This window comes from Sparus aurata, chromosome 15, assembly GCF_900880675.1.
Source record: "Sparus aurata chromosome 15, fSpaAur1.1, whole genome shotgun sequence".
NCBI classification, from domain to species: domain Eukaryota; kingdom Metazoa; phylum Chordata; class Actinopteri; order Spariformes; family Sparidae; genus Sparus; species Sparus aurata.
The window spans coordinates 15,599,288-15,616,653 of record NC_044201.1 but is presented as its reverse complement, the minus strand read 5'-3'; the positions used below and the strand labels follow the sequence as shown (position 1 = coordinate 15,616,653).

At 40.2% G+C, this 17,366-nt stretch overlaps 2 protein-coding genes across 3 annotated transcripts; one reads left to right on the top strand and one right to left on the bottom strand.

Annotated features, from left to right (window-relative positions):
• Positions 1-154: 154 nt before the first annotated feature.
• On the top strand, positions 155-3,112 carry pcbd1 (pterin-4 alpha-carbinolamine dehydratase/dimerization cofactor of hepatocyte nuclear factor 1 alpha). The gene is made up of 4 exons (XM_030441247.1): positions 155-310; positions 1,070-1,201; positions 1,305-1,385; positions 2,615-3,112. The coding sequence occupies exons 1-4, from the start codon at positions 308-310 to the stop codon at positions 2,705-2,707; spliced, it is 309 nt and encodes a 102-aa protein (XP_030297107.1). The 5' UTR covers positions 155-307; the 3' UTR covers positions 2,708-3,112.
• A 44-nt stretch (positions 3,113-3,156) lies between these two features.
• sgpl1 (sphingosine-1-phosphate lyase 1) lies at positions 3,157-15,230 on the bottom strand. Of its 2 annotated transcripts, none has more exons than XM_030441245.1 (14): positions 15,065-15,230; positions 11,331-11,496; positions 10,638-10,705; positions 10,120-10,267; positions 9,889-9,968; positions 9,571-9,699; positions 9,378-9,466; positions 9,090-9,198; positions 8,908-9,006; positions 8,671-8,817; positions 8,148-8,386; positions 7,902-8,048; positions 7,676-7,796; positions 3,157-5,805 (listed from the first exon to the last, which is right to left on the bottom strand). In XM_030441245.1, the coding sequence occupies exons 1-14, from the start codon at positions 15,074-15,076 to the stop codon at positions 5,662-5,664; spliced, it is 1,698 nt and encodes a 565-aa protein (XP_030297105.1). In that variant the 5' UTR covers positions 15,077-15,230; the 3' UTR covers positions 3,157-5,661. The 2 variants fall into 2 exon arrangements, with proteins under 2 accessions (XP_030297105.1, XP_030297106.1); XM_030441246.1 differs by lacking the exon at positions 15,065-15,230 and adding an exon at positions 12,713-12,840.
• Between the last annotated feature and the right edge of the window lie 2,136 nt (positions 15,231-17,366).

The window sequence follows — 17,366 nt, the reverse complement described above, 5'->3', positions numbered from 1 at the left end:
TCCTTTCATCACACAGCAAACACTGCTGCACCGGCCCTTTTGTTGTTGAGTCCTGCTACAATAGCTGGCCTCACGCATGCCTCATGCAACAGATGACAGTTTATGATTAAACCTGTGCTGACAGGAGGCTGAGTAACCTATCAGCAGTGAGGATTTCTGCTCAGGCTTCTGCGGGGGCAGCTAAGCGGGACCTACGGCTCGTGTGTCGGATTCATTCCAGTTGCTCTCACTGGCTGCCACAGTAGATTTTCCTCTGTGCAACAGGGAGCTGCAGCTGAACCTCTGTGCATGAAAACACTCTGCAAACATGGTGAGTACACAACCTCTATACGGTGTGTGTGTCTAGTGTGTCACACAGGCCTGCTTACTGCCTCACACACCTGTTGAAGTTTAGTCACTCTCATAGTCTAAGAATCCACTGGATAATGATGTTTTACAGGTGTCCAGAGAGAATTAAAACAAGGTCTCATATGTGACAGCATGATTTTGCAGCTAGAAGAATGACACAAGGTTTGTGTGTGTGTGTGTGTGTGTGTGTGTGTGTGTGTGTGTGTGTGTGTGTGTGTTAAGCCACTGGTTGTGATGAATAGACAAGGTTTAAGCCAGTGGGTATTGTCTGTGTGCTCCACTGATTGAGCAGATTAGAGTGTTGCTATGATACCAGTTGATGTCATTGCTCTGGTGGTGACATCTGTTTGTTCTTTTGCTTTGTAACCATGAGCGCTCATGTGGACAAAGCCTTCTAAAGTCCCCTCTTGGTTGCGCAATAAAGTCAGACATCTACTTGGGGAGTGTTATGAAATGTTGACAGGGCAGTCTAAATTTCAGGGGTCATGATGAATGAGTCCATGTGACCCTGCATCATGTGTCGAGATTATAACTGAGTGACCGACAGGGAGTCCCACCCCCACCCACAACCACCAAATACCTTTAAACCAGCTATTTTTTAAAGCAGCAACGCAGCCTCTCATTGTTTCCAGATGGGATCCTGTGCAACCAATCACAGTTTGTGTTTGTGAAGCTGCCCCTCTCAGATCTGCTGTAACATTACTCTGCTCTGTCCCGCCAGGCTGGTAAAATTCAGGGTCTGACCGAGGAGGAGAGGGCTCACCTACTCCCCCTGCTACGCAGCGCTCAGTGGGTGGAGGTCGTGGGACGGGACGCCATTTACAAAGAGTTTATTTTTAAGGACTTCAATCAGGTTCTTACTTTATCACAACATCTCACTTAACTCTGCACAACTACTGTATGTTATATCTAAACGTGGCTGTGTGATTTTACGATGTGATGTTCTTTTCTTTCAGGCTTTTGGTTTCATGTCCAGAGTGGCTTTACAAGCTGAGAAGATGGACCATCATCCCGAGTGGTTCAATGTCTATAATAAGGTATAAAAGTCATTTAAAAAGGACATTATGATCCTCAATTCTATAAACAGTGAATACGTCACAGCTTGGCTGACTCCTTGCTGAAAAAGATTACAGAAACAGATGGGTTATTATTACATTGTAGATTACAACCAACTGAATATCCCTTGTGTCACCCTACCCTATGGTGGCTGCTAAAAATGCAAAAGGCTGCTACTGTAGAAACATGGTGGACTCTGTGGAAAAGAACCTGCTCTCTCTGTAGATATGAAAAGCTCATTCTAATGCTACAAACACACAACGATTCTAAGTTTCAGAAGACACACGAGTGAAAATGTAATTTTGAATATTTAATTCTATTTCTGTCAATAGATCTGCCAAAATCCAGCACACTGGGCCTAAAGCAGCTATCCTCCAAACAACAGTGTGATAAGTGGGAGGGCTATTTCCAGGGTTTTAGTGTCTTTCAGCTTATTGATTGGATTTTACAGCCTGCAACTTTAATTCTCACTTCCAGACAAAGCATGCAGTTGGTTTCAGCTAAAAGCTTTGATGAACTCTCTGGACACTACCGACTTAGCTGACAGACATATTTGGCAGCTAGCTGGTACACATAGTGGAGTATTTAGCAGCTAACAAGCCAGGCCCAGATATTTCTATCAGGAGTTGGTGGTGACTGAATCAAAGCTAAAATGAAGTGAATATTGGTCTTTCATCGACCAGGTGAATCAATCAGTGGAGGATGAAAATACTTAATAGGTTCTGGTCAAGAAGTCTAACTACTCCTCTTCATGAGTGAGGCATGTAGTGTGAAATCAGTGTTTGAATGAAACTTTAGTATATCTTCTGCTTACACTTTTTTTTTTTTGAGAATGGCAAACTTTAACATTTACTTTTTAACTGACATTTCAGTTGATGTCAGTGTAAAATCTGAACTGACATTTCAACTGTGCTTTCACTGCAGCTACTTACAGCGCTCGGCTTTCAACTGTTTTCTCACAAAAACATCAAATGACACTTTGACTGCTTTAAAGGTCTTCGCCTCAGCTGACACATCAGCTGCTTTTATCTTTTAAACTCCAATTTGTTGCACATGGAGGCAGGGAAAGAGGTTTGTCTTTACTTTGTGCGAAGTTGGCTGCACTAAAGCATCATCTTACTGAACTTAACCGAAGTCTGTTCTAGTCACAAGGTGAGTGTCATGCTCACAGTGTTTTTCTTCTCTGCTCCGTTTTCCATTGTTCCCTCAGGTTCAGATCACTCTCAGCACACATGACTGTGGGGGGTTGTCCCAGCGCGACATCACTATGGCCACCTTCATTGACCAGGCGTCACTGATGTGAACGACACACATTATCAGTCATTCTGGAAGTCAGTCTTTCATTTCATTCCACTGAGAGGAAACGTCTGGGGATGTGACGTGTAATTCCAAAGAATATGAAACAATTACTTTCAATGCATTGTGAATAATGTAGCTCTAGTTGACTTCAAAGGGTCCAATGTCTTTAAAAAATGTTGATGTTTTGTATTTTGCGCTTGGTGAATAATGAGATTACTGGCCAAAAGTAAATAGTTAAAATCCTGTTTACACATTAAAGTCATTCAAATAATGGCTCAGCCACTATTCAACTTGTTTATACAGTTAACATTCAGAGTGGTACGTGTGTCCTTCTGTCAAAACTTGTGCCTTCTGTGCCAAATGTTTTTGTACTGTACCGTAATGTAGTAAATGTTATTTCTCCATCAAACTGTTCTTGTCTTAACTGAAAAATGACCAGAAATGATTCCTCTCATCAGACTGAATGCATTTTATTGAAAACACAACAATGTAGACATCTGCTGTGGTCAGCGAAGAGTGCAACTGTGTTAACTGCTCTAAGTGGGTTAACAGCGTTTACTATGCATCATTTTCTAAAAAATAAGCAGCAGGTGCTTCCCAACTTAAAATACATTTGCTAAACAAGGTTACAGTCTGACATGAACAGAGACTAAACAAAAATCTTTAAACCTTTTACATTCAGAGCCTCACATGATGACATAGTGTACAGTAGTGGTGGACAACAGTCATACAGGAAACATAAAAGATAATGCAATCCAGTACTAAAATTAAACATTTTAAGACTGATGTAAGGATGTAATTTGATTGCATTATACTTGAAGGTCAATGTCCACCTGTGTATGTCTGAAAGGCCAGTGGACCTTTAATTATGCCGCTGTTATGGAGCCAATTCCCTGAGGAAAATCTGCTATGACATCATGAGTTCAAACCTCTGAAGGCACAGAGGTGAACGCTCATTATTGCTACATAATGTCACCAAACCTACAACAACACAGAACAGGATAGATTTTCTCTGCAGACCTGTATGCGCGTAGTCACTTTCAGATAATGTCTAAAAAAGGAAAAGAGAGATAATTTTTCAAATCAAAGGAGACTTTTTTGGGTCATTCAATCATCACAATTTTTACAAACGGGATGGGTCATTATTGGCAAAGTCTCTTTTTTTGCATGGGTTTCAACACCCTGTTGGGCAATGTACTTAAGGATGAATGGACAAATGATGATGATCGTTTGTGGGGGTGTTACGTCCTCTTTCTTTGATGCAACAAAAAAAAAAAATCCCCGCACATGAAAGACCCTACATACATTCACACCTAATCTCTTTAAACTTGAAAACACAAGTCACAAAACAGACTCACAAATTAGAGTGATTAATAAAACACCCTGTGGTCACACGAATGGTTAAATTACTCTAACAAGGCGGATATGCTATCATTCAATGCTATGCTTCTAATGATTTACCTCTTAAACAGTAATAGAGAATTCCCCTTCATTTCACTTCATAAAAGGAAAAGTTACGTATTGCACAGACATGGAAATAATTTCATGGAAATACACAATTTCAACAAGCAATATTAGGAAAGAAAGAAAAGAACGATAAAAGGTCCTTTTGGTGTTACAATATGTGTCGTTAAGTTGTCAACCTGTTTGTTAATGTGTAAATATCCTGCTGAATGGATATTTAACTGAATATATCCATGTATCAGACAGAGCTGGGAATGAGTCCGTCCAAGGAAAACCTCCATCACAGTGACTCTGTTTTCTTTCAGTTTCAGTATGTCTAATAACACTTGGAGTACAGTCAAATACCTAAACAATGTAAAGTTAATCAGGGCAGAAATGGTTCCCCTGTTAGAATGTGTTTCAATGGATGAATAAATGATATTTGCATTGAGTACAGACTGAGGTAGTTTGAATTAGGAGACAAATTATTAAAACAAGGTGGTACACAGGTGACTATAGAGGAAATATTAAGTTCTAGACCAGGGTTGGAATCAGTCTTCAGTCCAGTCTGTTAAAGGATGTTACACTTTTTGTTGCGTTTCAGCTACTGTGTGAAAAAAGAAGCCCTTCTCCTTTTTTGAAAAACAAACAACATAAACAAAAGTCCGGAAGCCATTTTTTAAGATATTCATGCCCACGTTGCAACTTCTCCCAATTTAAATCTAAAGATAATCAAATGGAATATTAATGGCAATAAAATCTCCCACAATGCTAATCATTCTCCCTCTGCCTACTAATCCAAACACTGCGATGGAACAGGAATGCAGACGCAAAACTAAATGAATATCATCAAGTACTGACAAACAAGGACATGCGCGATCATGCTTACAGACACACTTCTACCATTACATCAGAACTGCAGTTTCAAGTGATTTACAGATTAACCTGATATGCTCCTGTCAGGGTTTTGCAGTGCTTTTACAGTATAAATGCCGTTTTCCAGAGAACTAGTACATGATAACACCTTTGACAGGCTGCTCTACGCATGAAGAGCCGGTCTAGAGCAGTACGTCACGTGCCATGCTAGAGGGCAGCACAGTGCTTCTAACAAGCTTTCAGTGGTCTGTGTTTCTGCTGATTCATCACATAGAGTGAAGCATGCTGAAATGTTCTGACATAAAAAAAATAAAGATTATGACAGACGTATGCATTTAAAGAAAGCTAAACTTGAAATGGACTTTTTAAACAAATAACACACAAACTCACACACATCCACTACATTGATAACATCAAATTAAAAGACAAAAACATGTTTGGAACCAGTCATTTCTTCTCTCACACCTCTCTGGGCTGATTCAAATGACGATGGCTTGTGCTTCAAAGATCTTTGCAGATGTTTTTTCCATATGCTGTACGTATGCAAGATAAGGCAACCATTGAGCGATTAACTCTGGGAGGAGGCAAGCGTGTTCCTCTGCGTGCGACGGGTTCGAGCTGGGAGGGCCCAGTCCTGCTTCAGTGGGCTTTGCCGTTGCCGTTCATGTGGCTGTTGTTTGACTTGGCCACCTCAGTGCTGTAGAGACAGTCCAGGAAACCCTGGGAGATCTCTGTCACCATGGATCTGTCTGGGATGGACTGGGCCATGCCGTAGATCGCTCCCTGAAGCAGCAGGAAGACATGAGTGAGTTTACACCAGTAATAAAATAAATCACACACTTGTATCCTTTAACACAACAAAATCATCAGACCGTAGCGTTCAGAACATTTAAGGAAGTGTTTGATTATTTACTTTTCTTGGTGCACCCACTTACAACCCTGTCTTGACTACTTGAGCTTCTGTTACTGTTCTGCTCCTACATCTCCCCGCATACCTTTCAACAACCCCTTGAGAGCAGATTTTTTTTCTTAGCTGTATATGGAGAGGTTGGCACAGAGGTTTTCAAAGTCTGACACTCACCACTGCCCCTCAGACAAACTGGAGTAATACTGAATCTAAAAATATGTGCATCAAGTCTGTGTATTCAAATCTCATCAGAGTGCCTTTTATAGCAGAAATTGTGGCAACTGGGCTCAAATGGTCTTAAAGTATCTTAATGTTCTCTGTAGGTTGTGTGTCCGAGCCTCTGCAGTGGCCCCAACTGCAGACTGTGTTGATCATAACTAACTTCCTGTTTGTTTTTAGAGCGCTGTACCCATTTATTTCACCTTTTAGTACCTTTACCTAATTTCTCTCCCTCCGCAAACCCCTGCAACTCTCTTGTGCCTACCAGGGGGATTTTTTAGTCTGAAAACCCACCCCAGTTAGCCTACTGCATTTTTTCTAGTTAACATGAGGTAAAGGAAAACAGAGTGAAGAACTGTGTGCATGGAAGACAAAACCTGACTAAAATTGCCACATAAATTATATAAAAAAATATATTCCTACAACTTAAAATACACAAAGACATTCAATTGATTTAATTTTGCGTATTATTTGTATGTCAGTGTAATCTCAGGATGCATTTCTCTGTAGGATTTAACTCTATGTTCCGCTTTTGTTTTCATTTCTATTATTAAAGTGAAGGTGATGCGTAATTCATGGGTGTGCCCTTAACCAACCTGACTGGTGCAAAGCAGGTTTGTGCCAGTTGGGTGGAGTTTCCACTACTTAAAAACGCACAACTGCTCATGCAGTTTGCATGTTTGTAATGATTTGAGTCGATGACGAAAACAAAATGCCACGTGTATCAACAGCGTAGTAAACAGTAGAGCCTGGTAAACATTTTTCACATGGTTTGTAACGCTGCAGTACAAATAGATATTGTACTGTCTCACACTCGCCTGTATTTACCAACCGTTGAAAGATTAGATTAAAGTTTGGCCTTAAATATAGATGAGAGTTAAATAACAGCATTTTAAACAATGTAATTTTCTAAATGCTTGTTTCTCTCTAAATAACTTGCAGGGTGTGATACAAGTTTGGTCATTGTGGTAGAACATTTTAGACATAAAAGATTTAATTTGAGCATTGACATGGTTAGTTAACCTTAAAGGCCTCAGCATCTTTCACATTTGTCTTACTGAATCTAAGGAGGCTTCAAGTGTTTAGAGGTAAAAATAAAATGGAGAACTTGTTCCCATGGTAGGTAGTCATGACCAAGGGTTACACACAATGTGTCCTTTCGTCAAGTTTTACCAAGGTCTTTTTTGACGTCAGATTAGTGTAACAGGAAACTTAAATATGCAAGTAAGTAGCAGTGAGGTTTATCTTGTTTATTCTTCTATTCATCAAAGTGAAGAGTGACCAGAAGTTCAAGTTACATCCTCCTAGGGATGTGCCGCTTCTGTTCATCTACAAAATAAGACCTAAAACTAAATTAGTACTTATTCTGTAATAGCATAGCCACTTGTTTAGTGCAGCAGTGTCCTTGTACACTGGGATGATAAAATAGACAAACACTTTTAAAGACTTGTGTTATATTCAAACCTTTTGCTGTATATTCAGTGAATTAATGCAACGTGAACAAGTGTGTAAGCAGAACTAGCTCACCATTCCTGTGGTTTTCTCTTTGGGGTTCTTCATGATGATGGCAACCTGTTCTTGGACATCACGGATGAACCGGTCAGCCACACCCGGCCGTGTGTGCAGAACTGTGCAACAGATGTGGATGCTGCGAGCGAGAAGATCATACACTTGTTACACTCTTGACTAATCATAAATGTTACAATTTTGTTTGGATGAAAATGAATGTTACTATTTTTTCTTTTGACAATACCTGGATGGGTACTGCAGTGTGTTCAAATTCCAGCCCTTTGTTGTCAGTGCGTTAGACAGGCGGAAAATATCAAAAACATCTGAGCCTATTGCCACCACCGACACCTCTGGATCTCCAAACACAGTCACGCTTTTTATCTTGCGTATTCTGTCAATAATAACAAATGAATGCTGATAAGATAAATGACATATGAAATACGAAATTCACAAGCTCTGCTTTCATGTCAACAAGTGTGATGTGTCTTACTCTGCTTTGATTTTGCGTGCTGTGCTAATGATCTTCTTGGTTGCATCGATGTATCCACTCTCTCCCATGTGCATCATGGTGGCCCAGCAGGCGGCGATGATTCCTCCTGGCCTGGAGCCTGCAACAGAGGGGGAGGCGTAGATTCCCCCCTGCCAGTCTGGAGCTACAAAGTACTGGTAGTGACGGTACTTTTTATCGCTGTAGAGGATCACTGATGAACCCTTGGGGGCGTAACCATACTGGAGAGGAATGTAGGAACACATGAACACACAGTTCACAGTACAGGGTTAAAATACAATGCAACTACGGCCTAAAGCCTGTTATAATAAAACACTGAACTTTAAATTCCATAATTATTACATTATACCAGGTACAATGTATATTTCCAGATTTTTTTATTCAATATAACTTTTTTTAAAATCTTGTCTATTTGTTCTTTTGGTTAAGGGAAAATCATAAGAGTAAGAAAAGAGTAAGTCGGTGAGCTTTAAAGATCTAAAGGGAAAAAATAGCCACTCCTTACCTTGTGGGTGTCTGCAGAAATGCTGGTAACACCTTTTAACCTGAAGTCAAACGGGGCGAGTTTGTAACCAGCCTTGGCCATGAAGACAATGAGAAAACCTCCCAGACAGGCATCCACATGCAGCGGGAGGTTGTAGCGTACAGCCAGCTGGAACAGACCGAGGGAAAGTTTTAGAGATTTGACTTCCCCGTTTTCATTTCAGAACATATTCATAGTGGAAAAATGTTCACTTCTAACCTCTGATACTTCCTCAATGGGATCCATGATTCCATGAGGAAACTGAGGCGCTGAGCACACGAGCATGGCGGTGTTCTTGGTGATGGCTCTCTTCATTGCCTTGAAAGAGAAGAAACAACATAAATAACAACCAACGTCTAAGAATAGCTGTCGACTAGCTACTATGTGCACTGCATATTCACCTTCACGTCAACTTTCATAGTTTTTTTGTCTAGGGGAATGTGAATGAGCTTCATCCCAAAGTAGTGTGCTGCTTTGTCAAAGGCTGCGTGGACACTTACAGGAGCAAGACTGAAAAAAAAAAACCCACAAACATGTTAGAAATTCTGTGGAAAACACAAGTCAAGAACAAGCCTTAAAATTGGCGCCTGTCTTCAAGTATTTAATTCAAACTTCATAGCAAACTTATGCAAGACCTAGGTAGACAAATGGCTGAAATTATTCTTCAGCCTTAATAAAGCTCCTCTTACATTTCGGGGTATTTGACACCTCGTTCATACGCCATGTCTCTGTAAGCCTTGCAGGCCATCAGGATGCTCTCAGTTCCCCCTGAAGTAACCTGGACAAAAAGACAGAAAGTTGTTTTGGTTAAATCAATGAATGCTTTATGTACTTCCATCCTTAACTTATACAATGTTTGTGCCAGCGTCTATGATAACTCACTGTGCCACAAGAGTTAGGTCCACCGTGAAAGAGTGTGCAAGACATTCTGACAACCTCTGCCTCCATCTTTCTTACACCAGGGAAGATGTCTGGGTGAAGTGGGTTGCTCCATGCAAAATCTCCATATACCTGGCAACAAAAAAAGTAACATGAAACACAAAATATCAGCCACCTCAAATTTCTAAATTCTGACATACACATGACACATTAAACCTTAAAAGGCAAAAACAGGAGTTTTTGGTCAAATGTATTAACATTCAACCTTGACAATTGGTGCTTGGAATGCCAAAGTCCAGAGATGTGTACAAAGATGCATACCTTCACCAGGAGCTTGGTCAGTTTTTCATCGCCCCAATAGACTGCACCGGACACACATCCGTTCTCCCACTTCACCTCATCTGTAATGACAGAAATCTCTGTTTTTCCCAAAGAAATATGAAGGAAAGGGCCACCAGTTTTCTCAAAAGTAATGTGGACCGGAAATAGTTTTTCAGACAGTCATCTTAACAGATAATGAACCCTGAAGCTCAGGAATGAATGATGACTTACTCAGAGTCTCGTACTCTCTGATTTTATCCAGCACTTGGCTCTGAGAGAGGCCTTTAGAGGGCAGCTGTTTAGTGTAGCTCATCCCCTCCTTCAGAGTACAGAGACTGGCAGACATGTCATCCAAAGCCTTGTTGAGCTGGCTCTGAATCTGTTGTAAAGAGAGGACGAAGTTCATTTATAGGCATCGACTGTCTCTGCAGTAAAAACAACAGTCAAGTAAAGCATATCATTCCCTAAAATGAGTGAATGTGAAGTAACTGTGTTTCAGACTGAACGTGACAACATGTCCACCAGCAACACTTTTGCTACAGTTTTGATAAAATCTGAAAGTGACCAGAAGTAACCGACTGTTATCACCATTGCATGATGTTAAGTGTGCCAAAGGTCTGAACCACCCCCTCCCCTCCCTGCAGCCTGCTTTACTCAGTCATCCAAGAATGACTCATAAGAGCCTCAGACAGTACAATCAGCGCACAGCTGCTGAGAAAAGAAGGAACAGATTCACCACTGATACGTACCTTCCCCCCAACAAAGGGTATTTTTCTGATGAGTCGAAAGCACTGCTTCTTGATCCGGGACTTGAGACCTATTAGCCAAAAACACAAAGGCAACAGCTGTGATGAGAAGTTTGGCACGCATGCAACCACAAACATTAAACAGCTGACTATGACCCATAATCACATGTCGAGACAAGACGTGGCTTATGAAATCTGGAGCCGTAATCACAAATCTTTTAATTCTGATCATGTTTTCCTACTCGTTTGCTTAAAGAAGCCTCACTCCGACCAACTTTCAGAGCTGAAGTCAGACGGGTGGAGCTGACCTTGCTGCTGAGGAATTCAGCTACTGATTGATTGATAGCACATCTAGAAAGTCTTGTTGATTGAAGGAATTTTCTTAGTCAAACAGACAGGAGAAACAAGTAGTCAGACTATGAGGGAAACTACCAGGAAGCTATTCACTTTCTTTGCTCAGACCACATTTTGAAACACCAAACAGGAGATTTGCAGAGGTCAAACCTCATGTAAGAAGCTCAGAGAAAATGACAGAAAATGACAGTTTGGCAACCGAACACACACATTATTAAACCAGCTGAAAAGGAGCATTGACTCCAAAAGTTTTGTGAACATGGCCTGGCCTCCATGTGTTAGCACCTGATTTAGTTCCCAGCAGGTCTACTTTCTACCCATGCATCACGTGTGAAATATTACTTTCGTGCTGGAAGAGGAAGCCTTTGATCCAGACTGCTCCCAGCGTGGTGATGAAAGTGGCTCCGATGATCTGCCATGGCTCCAGTTCTGCGCAGCGGGAGTTGACTTGTCGCCGGCCCTCCTCCAGGTACAACAGGAGCATCTCCTTGTACACTTCCAAGGCACTCTGGACACACAAACACATGCATCTGTTACAATATGTGAAGCTTGTTTTGGATTCACAAAAGATTTTATGGGCGCAGAACATCATTTTAGCACCATAATTTATGCTTTTTGTGTTACAATATGTTGGATTTTATGGGTTTTGTGACAGACAGCACATAATTGCCATAATTGCAAAAAAACCCACAAAACCTTACATCACTGCAAATATGTCAGTTGATACATCTTTTCTCGTGACTAAAGAAATAAGGGGAAGTAATGATTGTAAACCCTGTAGATGATGAAAGTTAGTCATCATTTGACTCCATCATGACCATTTGTTTTTAGAATTAAATTCCAATGAATTTATGAGGAACATTTGAGAATCAGAAATGACGTACTTCACTTGCTCCTATGTATTCATGAGCAGACATATGGACATTAAATGATAGTATAATATCTCATAAAATACTGTAACTCAAGCCCGAAACCTTGATGTGCAATATATTATTCATTCAGTCACTCCAATTGCATCTTTGTAAATGCCATGCTGCTCATTCAACATCTATAGTCTAAGTGGTGTCAAACTGATCCAGTAAAGGGCCACTGTGGCTGCAACTTTTCATTCCAACCAAGCAAGAGCACTGGTCTAAGTGAACAGCAAACTAGAATAGTTAAAAAAAAAACAAAGAGTGATTTGCCTTAAAATTCCTTAAAAACATGCCTTGGATTTCAAAACACTGACTGACTCCAACAATGCACTCTTTAGGGGAAAATTAGCTTTGTAACTATTTACTTTAAAAAGTAACTTTTTAACGAAGCTGTGCCCAGTTCTAGAACATAGATACCCAACATGTTGAAGTTAAAAATGTCTAGAAAACAATTATTTTCATTGTCCGTAAATCTGACGATGATTTTCTAGATTGAACAATTAGTTGTTTGTCAACATTTTCCAAAATTGTCTGACATTTTATAGACCAATGTCAAAGATATCGAGTTTACTGTCACCCGAGGAGTAAAGAAAATATTCACATTTAAGAAACTGTAATCTGAGAATTTTTACCTAATTTCTAAAAGTCGATTATCAAAATAGTTGCCAATTAATTGATTAGTAGCTACAGCTCCAAAGATGTTCAAATCCGACGATAGAAACAACTATTAACATGTATATTACTGCTGGTTAGTGGTCAGTTTTGTTCATATATAACCCGATATCAGAAATCCCAAATTAAAGCACTTACATCAGAAGACATTGTCAGACCCACAGAGAAGCTCCCACACTAATACTGTCAGCAGGTTTTCAGACGGTCGTCTCTTGGTTCTCCAGGTGAGTGTGAGAAAAATACGCTTGGAGCTAAATAGATCACTCTCACCCGACTCCGCCCACGTACCAGACTGCCAACAACACATCCAGCCAGCTGATGGGATGTTTTGCAATCAATCAGGATCAGACAAGACAGGAAGTGGACATACGGACTAGTCTATATAGACATATAGACAGCACTATCAGAATCAGAATCAGAATCAGAATACTTTATTAACCCCCGGGGGAAATTGTTTTTGTTCCAGATGCTCCGTGCAAAGTAGAAATAGAAATACAGCATGAATGGAAACAAGAGATAAAGATAAGGATATAAATAAAAAGTAAAGTAGACAATATATAAATGATATTGTACATCCAGCAAGTCTGATAACTGATAAATGTTGAGATATATGTTCTGAATCCTGATCCATAGGTGCCGCAAAATTATCTTTTTCATTATCTCTCCTGAGTTGTGCTTTTATGACAACAGCCTGATAGCAAGAGGGCTTGTTTCTCCATCTGAGGCACAATCACATGGAGGAAAGCTTAAGGTTCAATGATAATATCTTAACTAATTCCAGCCTAGTCTGCCTGAAATAACCCTCCCAATTAAGATACTGTCTTAATTATGTCTGAATGTTTCTCAGTCATGGTCTCCACCTGAAAGAATGTGAGTTATTATTTCAGCCTTATCAATCAGAGCATCATCCACTAACAGTGAAAATTTAAAACGTAAAGAGTTTGATGCTGAGAAAATCAAGTGTTTTATTGTGAATGGAAATTCAGTGGAAGACTGTCGGTGAGCCACAGGTGTCCGCCCCCTGCCCAGGCTGCAGCTGTCATACCTGCCTGTCTGGATAGTGTGTTCTTATACAGGTTTAGCCAGATCGGCTGCACAAAGCAGAGTGGGAAGCAACGGAAAAAATAAGACATTAATGTGTATGGACTGGGAGGCTGGGAGTTTTTATAATAATGTCTATATCTAAATGTCGAGTAAAGGTGTAAAGCCTATCAGCGACTGTGCCACGTATTGGTCATAAAGAAAAGATTAAATTGTGTTATCTAACATGTGTGCAAAGGCCAAGATACAGTCCTCTTTTGGTTATCCAACACATTTTCTGTCCACCCACACTTCTTCCAAACCATTCAGTTGTAACTTTGCCTCAGGAAAACTTATACAGACTTCACACAAAGACTTGCAGACTAGCAGCATTGTCCACCTCATTGTCGAGCAGTGGACGCCCATTCCTTTGCTCCCCTTCATTCAGCATTTGACTATTCTGTAAGGAGAGCTTTTGTTGTCTCTGAGGGGAGGTCATGTTCTCATGGAAATGTACTGGGGTGTGTGAGTCGGCTGCTCCTGGATACATCAAGGGAAAACACACTATGAGCGCACGCACGACATCACCGTGGCTTGTTGTCAAAGACAGATCCAGAAATCATTCGAGGGGGGATAATTACAGCTGTGGGAGGTTGTCCTCAGAGCCTCAGGGCATTCGTGAAATGAGCTGACATTTAGGCCCAAAATCAAAATCAAGCTGTTAGAGTCACTTCCTCTTTCTCTTCCTGGATTTGACCTGAGGGAGTCCAGACTGTGACACAGTTTGGAGACTGATTTTGCATTGGCAGCAGATCTATATATTGTCAGACATGCAGCTGCCCTCTAGTGCTGGCTCCTCTGTCTGACGTCTGCTATCAGCAAAACTTGATTCTGCTCCTTTAAGGAAAATCCCACAAATCTCAACAGCTCTCTAGCGGCAGGACTAAGAGTAGTGCTTTGTTTAAAACTTCCTGCAGCTTTATATTGAACAGAGCAGGATCTCTAATTTTAAACAGTGGGTGCTACAGTAAACAATAGGAAGGGGGCTCTAGCACACAGCAGGCACCTCATCAAAGACAAAAGTAGGTTTTGACTTAATAGTAGCATAACAGGAATCTATACACAGGCAACACAGTGGACTAAGCTACTTTCTTTACTGTCTTATTATACTATGGCTCATTTCATGTAAAGTGTCTCATCTCAGGAGCCATAGAATTAATGTAAGTTGAATGTTTGTTTCAAAACAAGCCATTTATTTGTAACACAAGGCTTTAATAACAAGTCACAGTCAGACACACTGTTTGTGGACTTGGAGCATCCCTGAGAGCAAAACAAGTCGGCTCATTAGCTCACTTCACTATTGATAAACAACTCTTCTCCTCTTCGAGCGTCTTGTAGCGGCACTGCCACCGTCCTGTGTTTAATGTGGGGGAGAGAAAAATAAAGAGACTAAAGTGAAGCAACACCTACCCAGTAATCCATGTTGTCGAGGTAGCTCTCGCCGAAAGCCCTATTTTCTCGTCTGCTAGTCGGGAAAGTGACCTCCAGCAGCCTGCTCTGAGTCTTGGGCTCTCATCTATATGCTACTATCAAACACAGCACAAGCTAGCCTCGACTCAGGAAGTAGCCAACAGGCTGACATAGCTGCGCGCGGCCTGAGCAGCAGCGGATCTGACAGTGCGTGGATAGGTCCGACCACGTGAGAACATGGCCTCCGTGTGACGCAGGTGATGTGTAGATCTGCTGTTTGTGAGAGCGGAGCGCCGCGCGGTTTGACACCCACCACTGGGTGAGTTAGCAAAGACCTGGTGCCGCATTTAAATGCTGTCGTAAAATCCAACTCCGAGGCATTTCAGTGCCCTCACCAAAAACAACAACAACTTAAACATGGCCCATAGCCAGGATTTTAGAAATACTGGGGTGAAGCCGAGCCAGGGCCTTTACCTCGAAAACAACAGCATCATCTTTCTTGTAACTACATAGAACAATTCAGTACCTGGCAGTTTCTGGTAGAAATATTGATCTTGAATTCTTCAAAAACAATACAAACAGATTCAAAGCAAGATTGAATTGACAATAAATAGCAATAAATACAAAGATAAATAGAAATTAAAAATAGAATAACGCATACATAAAACCTTTTTTTAAAGCATCAACTTCTCATGACCAATAAAAACAGACTTCTTCGTGGCATAATTCTTATCATATTCTATTTATTGGCCAAATTGTGAGAGGAAAAATGCTTCTAAAATTGAAAATTGGGACCAGTCGATACAATTCACTAGGTACCTACAGAGTGCCAAAACCCCCTAATTCTCAAACAAAAATACAGAGACTGTGTCCTTAAAGGTAACTCTGACTTTGAGTAAAACAAATAAAATGGATGTGAGACTGTTATTTTGATGTATCGCCACTTTTTTACCCCAGGATATTTTCGACATCACCTGAAGGCACCACGTGGTCCTGCTTTTATAACGTGAAATGTTGTTTTCTTTTTAGAGTGAAAATAGCGCCGCACAGCAGCCGAGCAGCGGTACTGCAACTACACCTGCGACATCAACAATATGATGAAGACACAGGCTGCAGATACTTTGTCTGGCTGAGACAGATTCCAGTCTGTTAAAGAGAAAGTTGTTTTTTTTGTTTGTTTGTGTTTTTACTTTTATACTTATGTTGAACATAGACAGATAAAGTGAAAATGTAAGAACGACCAAGGAATTGTTGTATTACTTTTATTTTCTGAGGAGCTAATACAATATTACACTTTATTCATTCAGCCCCTTTTTAAGATAAAGTTTCTAAGTGCTTTATAAAAGAAAATTGAACCAGACATGGGGATAAAATGAGAATAAAGGACACCAAAACAATACAAATAATGTAATGACGGACCAACGTTTGTGAAACAATAAGTCAGTGAGCTCAGCCTATGGTGCACATGTTGGCTGCAAATATATGACAGGCTGCTGTTTTGGTTTGGTTTTTTTGTTTTTTAGTTTTTTGTTTTTTTTATCCTTTATACACTCTTTAATTGAGCTGGTAAAGGTCCAAAGTGGTTAAATAACCCTGGATAGTTTGTACACTATGTTTTCATCACAGCACCACTGATCTTCAAAAGCATTAAAATGGTCAAAATTAAAGACGTTTATTTTTTGTTAGAAAACTTTCTCGGAAGATTTGAATTTAGGCTAATTGTGATTCTTGAAAAATACTTTCAAACCACAGGGTTGGCTGGTTTTAATTAATTAATAAATTAATTAATCGATTAATTAATTGATTAATCCTCCTGTTGATTTCACTTTATCTATGTTGATCTAGAGTCCTCACCAGTCAGTTAAATCAATAATTGCTTATGACTATGTTTCATTAATTGTTTATTTATGAGCGCAACACAGAGTACAAAAAAAAAAGTTTACAAAATACCTTCTGCCTATGTTGTAATTGAAAGACCTCCTGGTAAATGAGTTTTTTTTTAAACAGAAAAATTTAAAAGTCAAAATATTAATCTTTAGCAGATAGACTATAAATGAATAAATGACCGTAACCTTAATGTTACATCGCCTCTTATATTTTGGGCCATTTGCTCTTTTTATCCACAGAGTCACTAATGAACACAAGCGACTTGCAGCCACAGCCCCCTTCGTGCTTAAAATCTCCAATCATTACAGAAAGACAAACTGCTTCCATAGGACAGCTATTCCGCTGTAATTGGTGTACACTGTCTTTAAAAGCTGGGGTGAGAGGTACAATGCGTTGCTTGTGAAAGGAAACTCCA